Source organism: Oncorhynchus nerka, linkage group LG13 (genome assembly GCF_034236695.1).
Source record: "Oncorhynchus nerka isolate Pitt River linkage group LG13, Oner_Uvic_2.0, whole genome shotgun sequence".
In the NCBI taxonomy this organism is placed as follows: domain Eukaryota; kingdom Metazoa; phylum Chordata; class Actinopteri; order Salmoniformes; family Salmonidae; genus Oncorhynchus; species Oncorhynchus nerka.
In genome coordinates this window covers 56,380,725-56,401,119 of record NC_088408.1, presented here as the reverse complement: position 1 = coordinate 56,401,119, position 20,395 = coordinate 56,380,725, and the positions used below count along the sequence as shown (strand labels likewise).

Below are 20,395 nucleotides of genomic sequence, written 5' to 3'. Positions count from 1 at the left end.
CCTAGCTATGGGCCATAGGCTAGCCCAGCCAAGCATTGAACATCTTCCTTGCATACCGTTTAGGCTAGATAGACCCTAAGCCCTAACTCTATGTGTATGACATTGGTATGTTGCTAACCACACTCCTGAGGCTTGGTTAGCCCTTAACCTCCAGTCTAACTAACCGCTTAGCCCCAGCATGTATAGCATAGGAGTTGTTTTCACCCTTTCTACTGTTGTTCTACTGCTTTACTCTTCAAGTACCATGTGAACATGAGAGAGTTGAGTCTGATAGATCTCCTCCCTGTCTGGCCAGAGTGTCTCTCTCTCTCCTCCTCCTCTCCTCTCCTCTCCTCTCCTCTCCTCTCTCTCTCTCTCTCTCTCTCTCTCTCTCTCTCTCTCTCTCTCTCTCTCTCTCTCTCTCTCTCTCTCTCTCTCTCTCTCTCTCTCTCTCTCTCTCTCTTTCTTTCTCTCTCTCTCTCTCTCTCTCTCTCTCTCTTTCTCTTTCTCTCTATCTCTCTCCCTCTCTCTTTATCTCTCTCTTTACCTCTCTCTCTCTCTCTCTCTTTCTCTTCTCTCGCAATGAGTAGGCATCAGACAACCTCTGGTTCTCCCTCACACATAAGGAGGTGATAGACAGTATTATTGGGCTGTTGTTAAGCTGACTACGGTGTGTCTTCTAGCCACCTCTCTCAGCTAAGAACGGCGCCTAAGTGCACAGGTTGGGTGTTGATTTAGATGCAGTGGGATTTAGTGGCCCAATAATAGCGTGATGTAATGCTGTTTTGTGACCCATAGCTTATGAATGCCATTCATGTCATTGTAGATATGCTGCTTGGAGTTGCAAAGGGCTCCCAGTTCTCACAGTCTCACATCAGAATTTGACGTGAGATCCATGCTTCTCAAACGTCAAATGTATAAGTTGTTCCAAACGTCAAATTTACAAGTGTTTAAGGCCTTAACTCCAAATGGTTAAGTTAAGGGTTTAAGGTTTGGGATAGGCTTAAATCACTGTTACACCTAGTGGCCGGTTTCCACGAATACTGTCTCGTGTCACAGGTGACCTGGCTAACAAAGGGAGGGTTTATTACTTTAAATGTCATTTATATATATTTTTACACATTTTAATTTATTTTGCTATGTCAATAAATCATTGTTTTTAAATATTTTGGCACCAAACTGGTGGCAGTTGTGGAAAAAAGTAAATAGTTGGAAGAGTTCATTGAAAATAATGCCTTTGTTAATTAGATCATTTATTTTCATTCATTTGGCAATTTTCTCTTGAACTATATGGTCTATCTACTAGAAACTCATGGACAAAATAGACACAGATATAATAAATTAACTTTTTAAAACTTATTCAAATGTAAATGACGTAATGACAGAAGATTCTGGTTACTTTGGTAAATTACAACTAGCTCCGCAACCCCACACACACTTTATTTGAATATGTCTCCTTCGAGAGTTGAAGAAATATGAGCACGAATACAGAGTCAGACGTATGCTCTCTCTCTCGCGCTCGCGCTTTCGCTCTCACTCGCTCGCTCTCTGGAAAAGTGTAGAATCACAGTCAGTTCTGTGGGGCCCGGTGTTTTGACTGTGTTGGTAAAGTCATGTGCTTAGTGTTTTCCATGGGCACTGCACTGTCTCCAGTCTCTTGGCCTCTTGGAGAACCCTATACTCAGGGATTAGCCCTTTTGGCTAGCACTAGAAGAAACGGCCCTTGACTGACACCTCCAGTTTTAAAAGGTTGACTTTGCTGCTCCCTCGGGCCCTGTTCTGCCAGAGGAAAGATTTGCAAGCTTTTTGTGTGTGTGTGTGTGTGAACTAGCTTAAATGTGAGAATGTGTGTATGTGTGCGTGAGTGTTCATGCTCCGTGTGTGTTCATGCGCCGTGTGTGTGTAAACGCGCGCGCGTGTGTGTCTACCAAGTGTGTGTAAAGCCTCCCCGTCTCCGTCCTGGTGAAGATGCTCCTGAAGAAGGCTTATCAGCTGAATGATATATTTGTCCTTAATAGAGTCAATTTATCTCGATACACTCTCACTTTAATTCAACTGGCCTACTAGGATTTATTCAAATACAGCCCGCAGTCACTTTGATGTACTGCCAGCCTCAGCTGTAGGCAGCTGGACTAAGTACACCCGGTTAAAGTGATTGTTAACCTATTGTTACCAGGCCCTGTTCTCTATTCTTCCCGGGTTGATCTTGAGGGAACCTGTTGAAGGTGGTTGCGTATTACTACTACTACTCCTGTGGGTGGAGGGGCTATTGTAGTGTGCCGTGGTATGTAACGAGTCCTTTGTGAGACATTTTCCTTCCGAAGCTGACATTCAGGAGGGAATAGGTCGGCGAGTGCGGACGACTGTGATATTAGAATGGGACAGATTTTTTTTTCTTTGGGGTGGCAGGGGGGGGTGACTTTCACATGTACGTGACAAGGACACAGAGGTCTGCACTGTTCTGCTCTGCTCGTGTCACATCCCACACTGTAACACACAGCGTGGCCTGGTCTTACAAGGGAGTATTGGTGGCTGCTGGTGTGTATAGGGTCCATTTACCTTCACACTTATTCGTTATGGTCTAACAGTCAAAACTGGTCGTAGTTCAGCACTCCTACTCTGAGATGAATTGTGGATACGGCCCCCACGTCTGTGTACTGGTACCACCTACATTCACTTCTGAGCAGGTCTCTAATAATGAATAGAGCCTGTGTTCCACTACAGCAAATGCAAAGTCTCCATCTTCACAAAACTAAACTCAGCCAAAGAGTCTTTGATACTGTTACACTACTGTTCCAACACTGCCGGGTACATCGACAGGGTGAGCAGCACGAAGGTGCTGAAGCACGCTTCTCTGAAGTGTTAATCTCTCTCTCCCTCTCTCATTATCTCTCTCTATCTTTCTCTCTCGCTCTCTCTCTCTCCCCTTCTCTCATTATCTCTCTCTATATTTCTCTATCTTTCTCCCTCTCTCGCTCTCTCTCTTTCTCTCTCTCTTTCTTTCTTTCTTTCTTTCTTTCTTTCTTTCTTTCTTTCTTTCTTTCTTTCTCTCTCTCTCTCTCTCTCTCTCTCCCCTTCTCTCTCTCTCTCTCTCTCTCTCTCTCTCTCTCTCTCTTTATATCTCTCTCTCTCTCTCTCTCTTTATCTCTCTTTCTCTATCTCTCTTTCTCTCTCTCTCTCTCTTTATCTGTTTCTCTCTCCCTCCCTCTCTCTCTCTTTATCTCAATTCAATTCAATTCAAGGGCTTTATTGGCATGGGAAACATGTGTTAACATTGCCAAAGCAAGTGAGGTAGACAACATACAAAGTGAATATATAAAGTGAAAAACAACAAAAATTAACAGTAAACATTACACATACAGAAGTTTCAAAACAGTAAAGACATTACAAATGTCATATTATATATATATATACAATGTACAAATAGTTAAAGGACACAAGATAAAATGAATAAGCATAAATATGGGTTGTATTTACAATGGTGTTTGTTCTTCACTGGTTGCCCTTTTCTCGTGGCAACAGGTCACAAATCTTGCTGCTGTGATGGCACACTGTGGAATTTCAACCAAAAAGATATGGGAGTTTTTCAAAATTGGATTTGTTTTCGAATTCTTTGTGGATCTGTGTAATCTGGGGGAAATATGTCTCTCTAATATGGTCATACATTGGGCAGGAGGTTAGGAAGTGCAGCTCAGTTTCCACCTCATTTTGTGGGCAGTGAGCACATAGCCTGTCTTCTCTTGAGAGCCATGTCTGCCTACGGCGGCCTTTCTCAATAGCAAGGCTATGCTCACTGAGTCTGTACATAGTCAAAGCTTTCCTTAATTTTGGGTCAGTCACAGTGGTCAGGTATTCTGCCGCTGTGTACTCTCTGTGTAGGGCCAAATAGCATTCTAGTTTGCTCTGTTTTTTTGTTAATTCTTTCCAATGTGTTAAGTAATTATCTTTTTGTTTTCTCATGATTTGGTTGGGTCTAATTGTGCTCTTGTCCTGGGGCTCTGTAGGGTGTGTTTGTGTTTGTGAACAGAGCCCCAGGACCAGCTTGCTTAGGGGACTCTTCTCCAGGTTCATCTCTCTGTAGGTGATGGCTTTGTTATGGAAGGTTTGTGAATCGCTTCCTTTTAGGTGGTTGTAGAATTTAACGGCTCTTTTCTGGATTTTGATAATTAGTGGGTATCGGCCTAATTCTGCTCTGCATGCATTATTTGGTGTTTTACGTTGTACACGGAGGATATTTTTGCAGAATTCTGCGTGCAGAGTCTCAATTTGGTGTTTGTCCCATTTTGTGAAGTCTTGGTTGGTGAGCGGACCCCAGACCTCACAACCATAAAGGGCAATGGGCTCTATGACTGATTCAAGTATTTTTAGCCAAATCCTAATTGGTATGTTGAAATTTATGTTTCTTTTGATGGCATAGAATGCCCTTCTTGCCTTGTCTCTCAGATCGTTCACAGCTTTGTGGAAGTTACCTGTGGCGCTGATGTTTAGGCCAAGGTATGTATAGTTTTTTGTGTGCTCTAGGGCAACAGTGTCTAGATGGAATTTGTATTTGTGGTCCTGGTGACTGGACCTTTTTGGAACACCATTATTTTGGTCTTACTGAGATTTACTGTCAGGGCCCAGGTCTGACAGAATCTGTGCATAAGATCTAGGTGCTGCTGTAGGCCCTCCTTGGTTGGTGACAGAAGCACCAGATCATCAGCAAACAGCAGACATTTGACTTCGTATTCTAGCAGGGGGAGGCCGGGTGCTGCAGACTTTTCTAGTGCCCGCGCCAATTCGTTGATATATATGTTGAAGAGGGTGGGGCTTAAGCTGCATCCCTGTCTAACCCCACGACCCTGTGTGAAGAAATGTGTGTGTTTTTTGCCAATTTTAACCGCACACTTGTTGTTTGTGTACATGGATTTTATAATGTCGTATGTTTTACCCCCAACACCACTTTCCATCAGTTTGTATAGCAGACCCTCATGCCAGATTGAGTCGAAGGCTTTTTTTAAATCAACAAATCTCTCTCCCTCTCGCTCTCTCTCCCTCCCTCTCTCTGTCTCTCTTTCCTTATCTCTCCTTCTCTCATTATCTCCCTCTCTCTCTTATCTCTCTCCCTCTCTCTTTATCTCTCTCTTTACCTCTCTCTCTCTCTCGCTCCCTCTCTCGCTCTCTCTCTCTCTTTATCTCTCTCTCTCTCGCTCTCTCTCTCTCTCTCTCTCTCTCTCTCTCTCTCTCTCTCTCTCTCTCTCTCCCTATCAGATGATTCAGAGAGAGGCTCAGGTGAAGAACAGGGTGTGTGCCGTGGCCATGACCGACTCAATCCACAACGTCTGGCACCAGGACGCCAACAAGAGCATCCAGGAGTGGCTGCAGCAGGTGAGATGACACAGACTCTTACATAGACACACACACACACCCCCAATGGGAAATCTACCTAATGTGCCTAATGTGCACTTTCAGTTGCTGGACCATAGTGAAAACAAGAGGCAATGTGTAGCCTCACTCCTTCCATTATTCTTAGATTCCCTATTTCCTACAACCAAATACATAATAATGATTTGCTAGGAGAGAGCAGACCAGAGCACAGGCTACTGCCAGGTCACATGTCCAGCTACGAGCCAATCGTTTGCTTGTTTTCCCTGAATCTCTCCAGCCCCCACCCCCACCCTCCTGGTCTTTCTTCTTTGTGGAGGACGGATGTCAATGAATAAGCCAGACGGTTGGCCTTCTCCAGTCTGTCTGTGTTTGTGTGGGTCGCTTCATTTTCGCTCTCGCCCTTTCTGGCGTGACCTCTGCGCCGTAGACAGCACCTGGGCTCACTCAGTATGCACATACAGATGAGAGACACAGCCACCGCCAGAACTACAGGGGAGCCCAAGATGCAAATGTCACACCCCCCCGCAAGCGCGCACGCACGCACGTACGCACCCACCCACACACACAGACACATACACACCTCGCCATCACACTGGCCAGTTCATCGCATATGTTACCTTTTTCTGAATCCTCTTTTTTTCTTCTTAATATTCTGTCCTTCTTCCTGTCTTTTTTTTCTATGTTTCTAAGTTGTGTGTGTGTGTGTGTGCGTGTGCGTGTGTTTTGGTGCGTATGCGTCCCGTAGTTGAGCGTTGGTCGGAAGTTTCGGACTTCAAGGTTGAGTTGGCCTTCTTCGCTAGATTTCCTCTTTCTGATTAATTTTGGAGGAATGGTAGAGACGGCGCATAATTGGACCGTTAAGTGGTTTCTATTTGTGACGATTACCCAGAACAATAAATGTCTCATAACTTTCTAGCTCTAGCCCCCATGTCGGAGAGAATTCACTCTCTTTTCCTTAACCCTTGCCTGCTCCTTCCAGGACTCTGACGCGTAGACAAAGAGCTTCCGCTTTGGAAGGGCAGGTGGACGTGCATGTAACTCCTGAATCAGTTGGGCTTGCAGGCTGAGACGCGCGCAGCATGACCTCTCTCTCAGACCGACGGCATGGTGAAAACTGCAGGTTTCACAACAACGGTCAGTGTGGGGTTTTGATTCAGTCCTAAGTGTAATTGCTCCTCGTAATTAAAGAACAGGCTCTGTGGCCCTTCCATCTACAGTAGTCAGTCACTCAGAGCCAGGCCACAGTCTCTTTGTGTTTCTGTTGGAAGTGCCGCCACTCCGTGTTTTCCCCCCTCTCTCCTGGTGTTCGACTCGGCATGATCGCACACACACACACACACACACACACACACACACACACCCTGCAGGGCCTCTGTGGTGGCTATACCTCAATCAGGTGACCTTACAATACAGCGAGATCCCAAACATATCTCTATCTCTCGCTCTCACGCTCACACACACACACACACACGCTCACACACACGCACACACGTCCTCTATATTTATATCTGGAACATTATTCAGGTTCAGTGGCAGCTCTCCCCGGTGTAGCGCCGTCTGGGCTGCCCTCCCAGCAATTGTGTGTGTGTGTGCATGTTAGAGCAGCACCCCTGGCGGTGTGGTGCTCCGCTCCTGTCGGACAGTGGTAATTCCCTCCCCCTGGGGGTCATGGGGTTAGGGATGAGGGGAGGGGAGAGAGGAGCAGAGAGAGGGATTTAGAGATCAGCGTGCGCTGGGACAGGCGATATAGAGCAGGGAGAGGTAGAGCGAGCACTCGATAGAAGCCTTCAATTATAGTGGGCCCACAGAGGCGGAGAGAAAAGGGGGGAGGGAGGGAGGGGAAAGCTCAAAGAGAGAAAAACAAGAGGGCAGGTGGGAAGGGAAATGAGGAACGGATGGAATGCAGTTAGAGGTAGGGAGACGTAGCGCTGGACAGAGATAGCTGAGGAGTAGAGAGCACAGGACAGTGAGAGAGAGGTGGATGGTGTGCAGCTTGGCAGCCTGTCACAGCCCAAGGTGTCCTCTGTCACGGTGGTGACCACGTACGATCGCACAGCATAGCACAGCCATGAATAAACTGTCATAATTCACTGAGATTACACACACAGTAGTGGGAGCTGCCCCACAGGGAGAGCGGAAGGGAATGACCGAAAGGGAGGGTCACAGGCACTAAAGTGATGTTAGAGTAGGGACGGGACAGGGGGGGGGGGGCTGGGACGTTTTGAGGTGGCGGTCTGCATGACGGGCTACGGAGTTGGAAGGTGGTAGAGTGGGCGACGCGCCGGCATGTTGATCCGGGATCAGTTGTGTGTGTTTTGTGCGTTAAGGTGGGTGGGGAACCTACGGGCTTCGTATTGTCAGCTCTTCCACCAGCCGTATTGTAGGCTACTGGTCTCAGCACTGTTAGCCATGTCTTAGATGCTGGAGCAGCAGCGTTAGGTAGACACACACACACACAGCAGCAACACGTGTTTGTGCTGGTAAAGTGGCCTAGTCAGTAAGCGAGATGGGAGGCAGATTTTACTGCAGGCTGTGGCCCAGAGCAGGTGGCTTTATTATAGGCCTGATAAGGAGGCTGAGGAGTGTCGCACAGGTAGGATCTGTTTTCGCCGTGACACCTGTCTGCCGTTTATACTCTCAAAGCATTATAGTGCACCATTACGAGCGCTGTTAGCATCCCGCTAAGCCCCAGCCGCCACCGGCTTCCGACCGGCACGGCCCCAAAGGGATTGTGGGACTCTGGGACTCGGGATCCAGATGTTTCGGATGAATAATGAAGATGGGACTGAAGCGTGTGTGTGTGTGCGCGCGCGCAAGCTTCTTCCCGGCTCCGTTCCTTTTAAAATACAAAACACACACGGTACAGCCACACACACACACACACACGCACACAGAGGGAGAGAGAGTCGAGCACATTTCTCTCACACATTAACTTACAGGATGTAAATCAGTGTTGTTGTATCCCTGCGTGGTTCCATCTGCCACTGACTGTATCACATGCTGCCTGCTCTGTATGTTGACTCTGGCGCGTATCGTCTTTCATTTGACACGTATTCCCCCGTTCAAACCCTACCTGGAGCGGGGCACAAACACACACACACACACACACACACACACACGCTCGCACCAGGGTGACCTGTTTATGTTCGTGGCGTCTCACTCAGTTCAGCAGTGCCATTGATCGGCGCCCCGGCTTGAAGCGATGAGAATAATCATGTCTGTGAGAGATTCCCGATGTGCCTTCCTTTTGTCAACTTCCATCCTCTAATCCCGTGCAGCGGGTTCGCCTTTCTCTGACAGTTGCTCTCGCTGCTCCCTCAACGCCGGGGTTTGCCTTGGCAAACCTATTGAAACGCCGGCCCCTGTTCCTCCATTGGCAGGGAGCGGGAGGGCTGTCTTTGAAATGGCTCCCCTCGCTCACAGCGCAGCACAGCTGATGTCTTCTTCTCCCAGACGGAATGAATTAGGGAGATACAATGAGACACTTGATGTACCAGTCAAGGAGCCCTGCTTGCCTGCCTGCCTGCCTGACTGCCTGCCTGCCTGCCTGCCTGCCTGCACTCCCTCCAAAGAGCACAACTAGGGCAAAGCTCGGCATCTAAAAATACAACAATGCACGCCTGTTTTCCAAGATGGCATACACACACACACACACACACACACAGCTCTTCTCTCTTCCCCATACTGCTCACTCCTGCCACACTCGATTGACAGGATGAAGGAGGAACGAGGGGAAGGAGAAGCACTCCAATGCGGCGACATGGAGGATTTGCTAACGTTCCCTTGTTTGGGTGTGTTTTGTTTGATAGGTTGCAACGCGGATGTGTGCTGACATTTATAGCTACATCCCCATCAATACATCCCTTTCTCTCCGTACTTCCTCGTCGGGTACATTTGTGTGTTTGTTAATAATTCGCCGGAGACATGAATAAAGGTGGATTGATTCGGACTACTTGTGCGTGACGGAAGTTCCTCGAACTGACAGTCCTTCCGTTGAATTTACATCGAGTTGTTCAAAATAACTTCCCCGCACATGATTCTACCACCGTACCTCACGGCACCACAAATGAGATAATCTTGGTTGTGTGTGTGTGTGCGTGCGTGTGTGTGTGTGTGAATCCTCTCCTAAAGTCGCTGAAGTTGTTGTCATGGAGGAAAAAGCTGAAAATAGAGTGTTGTAGGCTGCTGAAGACGCGTACAGTGGTATATCAATCTGAAAGGGGCCTGCCCCGGATGTGTCGAGGACAACAGAGAGAAAACGTAAGGGCCGACCGAGCGGTGTGGCCTCTTCACCACATTTGTCTCAATCTTGCAGAAGTGCTCAAGCACACACACGCGCGTTCTCTTTCTTTCTCACTCTGTCTCTCACACACATGCTCACTGTCTCGTTCTCTCTCTTACACCCACGGGAGTGTCCAGATGACGCAGGTGTGGGGGGGCTTGCGACAGGCCAGCGGAGGTGTGATGTGACCCGTGGGTCTATCATGTCTCCAGACAGGGTAGGGATGTGTTGAGGTGCTGTCCTCCCTGATTGGCCCCAGCCAGACCCTCTCTGTCAGGCAGAAGCAGGGCCTTGGGAGAGGGGGAGGTCGCTGGGTTTGAGTGAAGAGGGTAGGGGTGGCCGTAGACGGAGTTCAAGGATGGGGTGGGGGCGAGCTGCAGAGCTCTGTAGGAGAAGACCCCCCCCCTACCACCACCAAACACACAGACACACACACCCCCTCACACATAGCACTGTAATGGCTGTCAGGAGGACTGGGGCGAAAGGTAAACAAGTGTAGATAAGCGGTGATTCAGAAAGAGGCCAGCTGCACACAGCCTAATCTCTTTTACATTTCTGTTTCTTCTGTTTAACTTTTATCTTATCTCAGGAACGTCTTCTCCATGCATTCCTCCTCTTCATCCCCCCTCTCTGCCTCGCTCCTCCAGCGTCCCATCAAACCCTACATACCACACTGCACCGTCAACGAGACCGGACAAAAGCCACACACGGATTCATCCAACACACTTGCGCGCACCACAACACACACACACTTCTTTTGAAGTGGTATGTCAAGCACATTGTGGTGTAGGCTTGATATGTACTGTACTGTAAAAAGCATTTCACCTGAGGAAAGGTCAAGACAGGGTAAGACTCTAAGTGTAAGACTGTGGACTCCCCTAAGGGGAGGGGGGGTTGTGGGTGAGCTTGAGGGGTTATGGGTCACCAGGCTGCGTAGACACCCCCCTGGTGCACCTGGTGTGCCGTGTAACCCCCTCCCCCCCGCGCAACCACAAACAATATCAGATCTGTCTGAGCAATGTGTCACAGGGCGTTTAATTGCTTGTTCCTGTCTCCCCCCTCCCCCACAGCACTGCCGTAACTGGGTGTCAAGCCCCGAGCCCCTGGACACACCGGTGGAGCCTATGCTATCAGACTGTCCTCGCGTCTCTGCAGGTAGCGTGTGTGACTGTGGATTCAACACTCCTTACACCTTTCATCTCTCTCTCTCTCTCTCTCTCTCTCTAATCTTTTCATGTGGTGTTTTGCTCCATTTCTCTCTGGCCTCTCTGTGGATGGTTTGTAGTGATGATGTCACAGCCAGAGAATTTGCCCTTAATTCAGGATTAGGGCTGTAATCTGTAATCCCGAACATGATGAAAAAGATGGACCATGGTGACGGGGCCTCGACAACTGCCCGTACGTTAAATGGAACATTTGAGTGTGTGAGTGAGTGTGTCTGTGTGCATGTACCTTCATGTCACTCGACGACTACCCTAACGGTGGTCATGCGGGCTTATTGTGACTACCCTCTCCTCACTTGTCGGATGGCGTCATGATCAATGTATAGGTCGACATGCATGTTTTTCCAGGGAGCCATGCCTCCCGTCGTTATCGGATCTGCCGGGTTCAAAACAACGTGGTTACACATGGTTGAGAGGACAGTGGGTGGCCCGTGAACTAACTGGTGGTCTCGTCTCCAAGAAACGTCTGCTCTATGTTATACCATATGCATCCCTAGCTAAGTTGCCATGTAATATATCAATATTAATAGTCGGCCTATATGCCGGTCAGGTTGTTTATACTCATCTATACAACGGGTGGGTCTTTATCCTGCACGCTGAGTTGGTTAAAACCGCATTCCAGCCGGTGTCTATCCCACGAGTTACCACTGGCTGAGTCTATGACATTTTAATGTTACGTACCAGCCACTGTTACGTTCTCAAAGGACTTAAAATAGGCACCGTTCAAAAGTGTTTTCCTCTTTGGTAAGTCACAAACCCTGAACGTTACGCCGTGAGGTTCTGCCGCTATAGGCGCCAGTTATCAGGCTCGTCTTATCCCAGGCACATTCGATTGACCCGTTGGCCTGAATGACTTTGACGTCGGCGATAGTGAGAGAAAGTGGACGTGAATTCGTCGTCCAGCTCAGCAAGTCTTTGGAGGCGGGACTCTGGTCTCATGTCAAAGGTTGATTTGGATCGTCTTTGTGTCCTTGGCGGCACCGACCACTGCGCCGCCACTCACGAGAGAGCGGCCAGAGGTGACAAAGGTTGAGGGAAGGATGTCAGAAGTACCACGACCCTCTGTCTGCGGAGAACGCTTCTCAATTCATCCTTCTGTCCCTCCCTCCCACTCATCCGTGTCCTTGTACATCGGAGACACACACACACCCACACTCCCACCACACCAAGAGCCAACTGCACTCGTCTGAAGTCCGGCAAGCTTTAGGCTACTGGACGGCTATGGAAAATGGCGCCTGATCAGACGTACACTAAGACGTCTGAAGGCAAACCAAAGCATGCCATTGGCTGTCCGTCAGATGTGGGGTTTGAGTGGCAGTCGGCAGTGAGGATGGAGTCAGTGGCGGCACTGAAGGGACGAGTTTCCCTCCAACCAGCTATCTCACTCCCTCTCTCCCTGTGCGGTAGTGGTTATAGCGTAGGGGTTATCCATGCTGGTTGGTGTTTGGCAGATGGACATGGTGACGTGGAGACAGGCCTGTCTGGCTATTGCTGCTAATCATCTGTGAAAACAACACTGGTACCAGCATGGCAATGCCCCACTTATGGGCTGGAGGGAGGGAGGGAGGGATGGAGGGAGAGATGGAGGGAGGGATGGGAGGGAGGGAGAGATGGAGGGAGGGAGGGGTAGTTTTGTAGCGTGGGGTTGGGGTGTCCGCTAACATCTCTGTTTATTGTTTTTAACGTGATAAAACCTGGACCGCTTCCCTGCTCGCCTGGCTAGCTTTTCTCCCACCCCTCTCTCTTTCATTTTCATTCCCTCTTTCAAAGGAATCTTCCCCTAGAAGGTCACTGCTCCAGCGCTGGCAGCGGCCTGAGAGATTGGCAGAATTTTATCAGTTAGGAGCACGCTGAACACTGCCTAAATATGTAGATAAAGTGGAACAAATCTCCTGCTGGAAAGCCTCCCCGTGTGCTGTGCTGGGGGGGGACGACAGGATTTGTAGGATGGCCGGGGTTGGGGAGGGGTGGCTGGGGCCTTCCCAGGGTCTGACACACCAAGGCTGGGCTGCAGTCACAGAGCAGATAGCCAGGAGAGAGAGGAAGAATGGCAGGGATGGGCAGGCCCACTCGAGAGTCAGGCTTAGAGGCACACAACAGTGACAATGTGAATCCCCTCCTCGCACTGCAAGGTGACTTGTGCGGCTCTAGTAGAAGTGTGTGTGGCTGCTGCCTGGCCATACACTTCCCTGTGTATTTAGTTGGAAAGTGAAGCTAAAACTTTTCTATACTCCAGCGTTTTGGATTTGAGATCAAATATTTAATATGAGGCGGCAGTACATTCATACATACATTTACCGTTTAGAGATGATTTGTGTAGCTCGCCCCCCCCGTTTGAAGGCGTCATAAGTGTTTGGACAAATTCACTTGTGTATTAAAGTAGTAAAAGGTTTATGCCTCTAACTTTCTCACTGTTTAGAGTGTGCGTCTGGTTCTGCCTGTGTGAGCGGGTCGATAGAATTGTAAACACAGGAGTCCGACCAAATCCACCAGGTCTGCTATAGGGCAATTCCACGCCAGTGGGAGAGTAAAATATTGTCAGTATCTCAGATAGTACTGGTAATTCTCACGTACGAACTTGTTTGAAAAGCTTTTCAAACAAGTTTGAAAACCTTATGATCTGTGTTGAACAAATGAGTTTGTCAATTTGTATTTCAGAATGTAGACATACTCCATATGTTAGTGCGCACTATAAGGACTATAATGACACCAAGATGTCTGTATCACGTACGGTTCACCGATCGTAGGGTCTTACAGGAGGCATGTGTACAGTTGAAGTCAGAAGTTCACATACACCTTAGCCAAATAGATTTAAACACAGTTTTTCACAATTCCTGACATTTAATCAGAGTAAAAATTCCCTGTCTTAGGTCAGTTAGGATCACCAACTTTATTTTAATGTTAAATGTCAGAATAATAGTAGTGATTTATTTCAGCTTTTATTTCTTCCATCACATTCCCAGTGGGTCAGAAGTTTACATACACTCAATTCGTTTTTGGTAGCATTGCCTTTAAATTGTTGAACTTGGGTCAAACGTTTCGGGTAGCCTTTCGCAAGCTTCCCACAATAAGTCGGTGAATTTTTGACCCATTCCTTCTGACAGAGGAGTCAGGTTTGTAGGCCTCCTTGCTCACACACACTTTTTCAGTTCTGCCCACACATTTTCTATAGGGTTGAGGTCAGGGCTTTGTGATGGCCACTTCAATACCTTGACTTTGTTGTCCTTAAGCCATTTCGCCACAACTTTGGAATTATGCTTGTGGTCATTGTCCATTTGGAAGACCCATTTGCGACCAAGCTATAACTTCCTGACTGATGTCTTGAGATGTTGCTTCAATACATCCACATAATTTTCCATCCTCATGATACCATCTATTTTGTGAAGTGCACCAGTCCCTCCTGCAGCAAAGCACCCCCACAACATGATGCTGCCACCCCCGTGCTTCACGTTTGGGATGGTGTTCTTCGGTTTGCAAGCCTCACCCTTTTTCCTCCAAACATAATGATGGTCATTATGGCCAAACAGTTCTATTTTTGTTTCATCAGACCAGAGGACATTTCTCCCAAAAGTACAATCTTTGTCCCCATGTGCAGTTGTAAACCATAGTCTGGCTTTTTTATGGAAGTTTTGTAGCAGTGGCTTCTTCCTTGCTGAGCGGCCTTTCAGGTTCTGTCGATATATGACTCGTTTTAATGACTCCAAACCAAGTGTATGAAAACTTCCGACTTCAACTGTAGGTCTCAAATGGCCACTTTCATCATGATTTTCTAAAAAACAGTTTGAGATACAATGGAATTCCTATGTTAGAATTGCCAGAAAAATCTGAGATACCAAAAATATTTGTCCTCTCCCGCTGGCGTGGAATCGCCCTACGGGCCTACTATCCATTCTGCCTCCCTCTCTCTCCCACAGAGGTTGGGAGAGTGGAAACGATCAGTGTGCACTCCCTCCTCTCTATTATGTACCTACTCCTTAGCGATTACTCATTGTTGAACCTGATTATGAATTACAAAGGCCCAGCGTAAACACTGATTAATGGCTAACAAAAGTACGTTAATGTGTACCTGAACTTTAATTACACGTCCTGGTCCGTTACAAGGTTCTGAACACAGGCCCGTAATTAACCCTCATTGTGTTCATCAAGATGAAGATGCTCCTATTTGATGTACTGAAGGACTTGTATATCTTTCTTTTTGAAAAGCACTTTTCTTTTTTATCTTTTCTTTTTTTCTTTTTTCAATCAAGTAGCGAGAATGTTTGCATTGAGTGCTAGAACCAAGAGTGTAAAATAGAGCAATGAGAGCGAAGTCTGGTCCGTTTTACCTGAGCTCTAAGCTTTCCTAAAAGCGAGTCTGTGGAACGAAGCGCACAACGTACAATGTGGGTCAGCTGTGTGTCTGTGTGCGTGCGTACGCTTGCGCGTGTTGCGGTGGCCGTGCCCGCATGCCGGTTAGGCTGAACTGCAGTGTCGTTGGTCCGGCATCTACTTTTGATCGTGAAACGCCTCTTCTTGTCGCCACCTCCACACTCCACCTACAGGTCCACGTCCGTCCGCCTGATGGATGTTTACCTGCTGAGTTAAACTGTCAGAGGAAACGCAGCCCGCCTCCTCAACCACCTCCTGTTTTCTCAGCTTGACTTTCTTTTTTGTCTTTTTTTGTCTTTTTTAGGGAGGGGGGTTGTCTGCTGGCTCATCGAAAGATCAAATGGGGAGAGGAAGGGGCGTCTTTCTCTCTTGTTTGTCTTTGCGGACGTTAGCGTAGCCTAGAGCTAGCGTCGCAGGAAATGGCTAGGGTAAACGTTGGTGAACCAGAGGTGAACTCTGACCCGTGATCCTGATCCCATCACGGGGCTCATCGCCGGGGCTAGCTGTCGTCTGGATTTTACTGGTGCCAAGCTCTCTTTCAACTGACACGCTTGTGGAAAACGCTGACCCGGCAGTGTCCTCCTCTCTGAGACCACCATAAAAAATGGCTGTTTTTTAAATTATTTTTTAGATACAGACAGAGGTGACTGTGTCGGGGGAATATTATGGTGTTTGAGGAAGCTACTTTTTATTTGTGGAATGGTAGATCCTGTCTACTGGTGGATTATTACAATAGACTGGAAAAATATAGTGCAGGAGCTGGCAGCTGAGTATATAAGGGATTCTTAGGCGTGAACGAGGAAATGAATGAGATGTCTATGTCTATGTTCAGGGGAGACACTGGCTGCTGTAATCAGCATCTCCTCCCAGGCCTCATCAGCCTTTTATCTCTCCACATTCTGCACAGCCTTTCATGTGCCTCTTCCTCTGTATAAACACACGCCACCACTACACATATTGAAACAAATCATTGTGCTGCTTGTGTCATGTATTGAATTTTTCTTGCTCTCATATACTCGGCTCAAATACTCCACCCTCCCACTTGCTCCCATGGTGGAGGGAATACAGTTTCATGTAGACACTCGTAATTTTGTGTGTGTGGGGGGGGGGGTTCTCCATTTCTCTCTCCATTTCTCTCATTGTCATTTAGCAGACGCTCCTATCCAAAGCGACTTACAGGAGCAATTTGCGTTAAGTGCCTTGCTCAAGGGCATTATTTCACCTAGTCGGCTCGGGGATTCGAACCAGTGACCTTTCACTGGACCTTTCGGTCCTCTCCTCTTCTCTTCTCCTCTCTCTCTCTCTCTCTCTCTCTCTCTCTCTCTCTCTCTCTCTCTCGTAGAGCATCAGAAAACATGGCGTTCATTTGCTATTCCTCTTTAAAGTGTTTGATCTGTGTGCTCCGGAGCAGACTGGCGGGCCCTGACCCACTTGGCTGCCTTATGTAATGAACCCCAAAAACACCATGCAGACAGGATCAAGAGTGCTGGAGAGAGAGGAAAATAGTTATAATTTCCTTCCCCCTTTTGCTCTGTCTCTGAGTTTGTTGTGCCTCTGACGGGGTCATGTTTATGGCGCCGAGTGAAAAATAGAGAGGCTGGTGTGGAGGAGGTGGAGGGGGAAGAGCTTCGGTAAAGACAGTTGGAGCTGTACAGGAGATCTTACTTAGTCATTCTCTTTGTTTCCCTTTTGTTCGAGTTTCATTTCTCACATGCACAAGTACAGTGAAGTGCTTAACTTGCAAGCCCTTCCCAACACTGCGGTATTCAATCATTTTTGTACTGTATGGATTCTTTTGACGCCTGTTTTGGAGACATTGTGATGGGGGGGGGGGGGGCAGGTTAAAGAGTCATCGTGGCATGACGCAGAGAGAAATAGAATAACCCGATTTCCATACCGGCAGAAAATACAAAACTACACAACTCAAAGGTCTTGCACAGCATTTTGCGGGTTCAATTGCGTATGAACTCCTTTTGGCCCTGAATGAATAGGCTGACACAGGGTCGTAGGCCCCTGAACGTAAAGTTAGGGCGACAATATATAAAAAAAGAACCCCCTTGATACCGAAGGGAACATTGAGAGGAAGCTAATTCTTTAGGAGGGACCTATGGCAGACAGATTAAGAGCACTGTCATACCCTCCACACCTGTCTGGTAGACAATTGCTTGTGATTGTTTTGAAATGTCAGGTCAGTGGCCACGCTCTGGTAGACACCCCATTCCTCATCTCTCCCTCCTGCCCTGTTTCTCTACCTCAAAAGACTAGACTGTCTCCTCCGTCAACGGAGCAGGGACGATAGACGGGAGGTTGCTTTCTATCAAAGACCGGGTCACTTTGATCACTTTGAAAGGACTGGTGTGTGTCTGTCCAATTTGATCTTGGTGTTCTCTGACGTGTGTCTGAAGTCAGATCAGAGGTAGGACATGTTGGATACCAAGTACTACCAGTCAATAGACATGATTCCACCATGGCCTTGGAGAGGTCTGTCCGTTTCCTCAGTGAGAGGAATACAGCATCAATAGTAGTTTAATGGTAACATTCCGAGCTCATTGTTGCATCCCAAAATCAATATGTTGAATGTATGTCTATATCGACTGTATGCACAGTATGTGGTTCTAAGTGTGTATAGCATGGCAGAGAATGGCAGCTCAACTGTGTGATTCCATTGAGAGTAGCATGGCTGGGAGTATTGGGTGGAATACTTGAGGAGACCAGTCGGGTCTACTGGTCCAGTAGTGGTCCCTCGTGGCTCAGTCGAGTTGATAATAAGCCGGTCAGGCTGACTTGGTAAAAGAGTGAAAACGCTGCAACCCCCCACCCACCCACCCACCCACCCACCAGGTGTCACGTTGAAAACCGCCTCACCCAGCCTTTATGTCGTCTTTTGTGTTGCTGTTGGTCTCATCTTATCTCCGAGCCCTTTCTCTTATAACATCCCTTGCCTGTATCTCGCTCCGGCATTTTTTATTTATTTATTATGAGTGTTATGGCAACTGGTTGCTAAGCAACACAGAAGGTCAGGTAAAGTTGTTGTTGTTTTTTTTCTTCCCCCAGAGTAGCAGAGCTCATCTATCTATTGGTTTGTGAATGTTGGTTAGGATTTAGTATGGATGTAGTGGAGGGTGATGCATTTAAATGCAACCTTTACGCAATATTAGTGTAAGCGTTACCAGTCAACTCTACCGGCGTTCCGCTCTCACTCACCTTTTTGGGTGTATTGTGGTCCTGTGTGGATCAGTTGGTGGAGCATGACGCTTGCAATGCCAGGGGTCTTGTGGCTTTGATGCCCACAGTGGACACCCATGGCACATACACCATGGCATGCATAAAATATGATTATTATAGTAGTGTGAATATTGGTTAGGAAGTGTGGTGAGTATTGGGTGAATGCATGTGTGAAGCCTTTTGAAAAGCTTTTTTCTTTCTAGATATTCTAACCAGGTTGGACAGATATTTCTATGTTCTATTCAGATATTACGTTTCACTTTCATGCTTTTGTCATTTACTGAACACCGATATTGGAAGATAACTAGGTGACAGCAGACACGAAACCCAAGTTCTCCCAAGATGCGATCTCCTATCACATCTGTTTCATATGTGGTCATTCGAGGTTGATTATAGTCCTTGCATAGATCTGACATTGTTGGTCTATTTCTATGTTATTTATGCATGTGTGAGTGTAGCCTGTGTGCGCATGGACTGGGTAGTGATGAGATATTTAGAGCTGGCAGAAGCAGTAGCAGAGTAATGATAGCTTCATATGAATGCTAAGCAGATGTAACATGTTAAGGAAGCCACGTGTATGGTATTGGCTCCCTGGTTCACCCTTGCACTAGGTAAACTGTACCCAGGAGCGCTTTCGTTCTTTTCCGCCGCCTTCCCTCCTCACACACGCCGCCCATCATCTCAAGGAAAGGGGAGAAAAAGAGAAAGAGCCCGAGCTGTGCATAAATGAAGGTTCAACAAGGTTCAATGAAACACTTATACAATTTGCTGCAATATAGTGGATTTTCTAATCTCATTATCATCTTAGTGCCAGATTTGCCCATGAGGGCTGTGCCGTACTCGCTGTTATTAGCTTCTGAGATTTGTCCATTTGTCCTTCTGCTACCCACAGTCCCTCAGCCAATCACAGTGCTTCAATCTCCAAGGCAACCCCCTCCTTTTTATTTGTTCGTCATTTCCCCTCCATACCTCCTGCTGCTTTATTTACGGGTATTTGGACGTGGGGGCTTTGCTACAGGCAAACAGAATGCAATCGACTCTCTTACACGGAATCTACGCTGCTTTCGTCTTGCCAAAGCTATAGGTGTTGTCGGTGTGGATGTGTTCCTTCCTGCTGTCTTCTCGAATGTTTCACTGTATGAAAACAGCACGGTATGCAGTAAGGCATGTGTCCGGGTGTAAATTGTCCCCTGGTTGAACTCTAGCCCCCCCCCCCCCAGTTGAGCCCACCACGCAGGTCAAAAGGGTGAGCACAGCACACGTACAGTATGCACCATGGCCAGGTTTCCCTCTGCCTGTCGTGGGCTGCCAGGTCAAGCCTCTTAACTCTCCATGTGGACGTCCTTCTCCCTCATCTGAGATTGTATAACGGTATGTGCCATTTAGCAGGCGACTTAGTCACGCCTGCATGACATCTCACGTCACCGCCCGGCCGAGGCGCTTACAGGTCAAAAGGAGATTAGTGCCTGGCGACATGGATCTTATTGGCCCATAGCACATCCCGTAGAGTAGATGAGCTTTAGCCTCACGCCTTTACCCTAGAGGTGTCGCATAACTTAAATTGTGCGTGCGTGATTAGGGGGTCGATGGAATGTTGTGTTACGGTGTCTAATCTGTCTTTAACCTCTTGCGACGAGCAATCCCGTATCCGGGAGCGTAATCATAGCCTCAAATGCATTAGCATAACGCAGCGGACATAAATACCCCTAGAAACTTTTCCTTTTCATGAAAATCGCAAATGAAATGAAATAAATAAATTCAAACACAAGCTTAGTCTTTTGTTAACAACACTGTCATCTCAGATTTTCAAAATATGCGTTACAACCAACGCTAGACAAGCATTTGTGTAAGTTTATCATGGCATAATGCTATGCTAGGCTCTGCTGGCAGCAGGCAACATTTTCACGAAAATAAGAAAAGCAACCAAATTAAATAATTTACCTTTGAAGAA

The 20,395-nt window shown here is 47.4% G+C and overlaps 1 protein-coding gene across 8 annotated transcripts in view; it reads left to right on the top strand.

Annotated features, from left to right (window-relative positions):
* Positions 1 to 20,395, top strand: part of arb2a (ARB2 cotranscriptional regulator A) — a 214,691-nt gene that overhangs the window by 131,341 nt on the left and 62,955 nt on the right. For 7 of the 8 annotated variants that reach the window (XM_029677429.2, XM_029677424.2, XM_065026494.1 and 4 more), the window contains 2 exons: positions 5,230 to 5,346; positions 10,699 to 10,783. In XM_029677429.2, coding sequence (XP_029533289.2) covers positions 5,230 to 5,346; positions 10,699 to 10,783 — 202 coding nt within the window. The remainder of the gene's footprint in view (positions 1 to 5,229; positions 5,347 to 10,698; positions 10,784 to 20,395) is intronic. The other variant, XM_029677431.2, reaches the window with a different exon arrangement.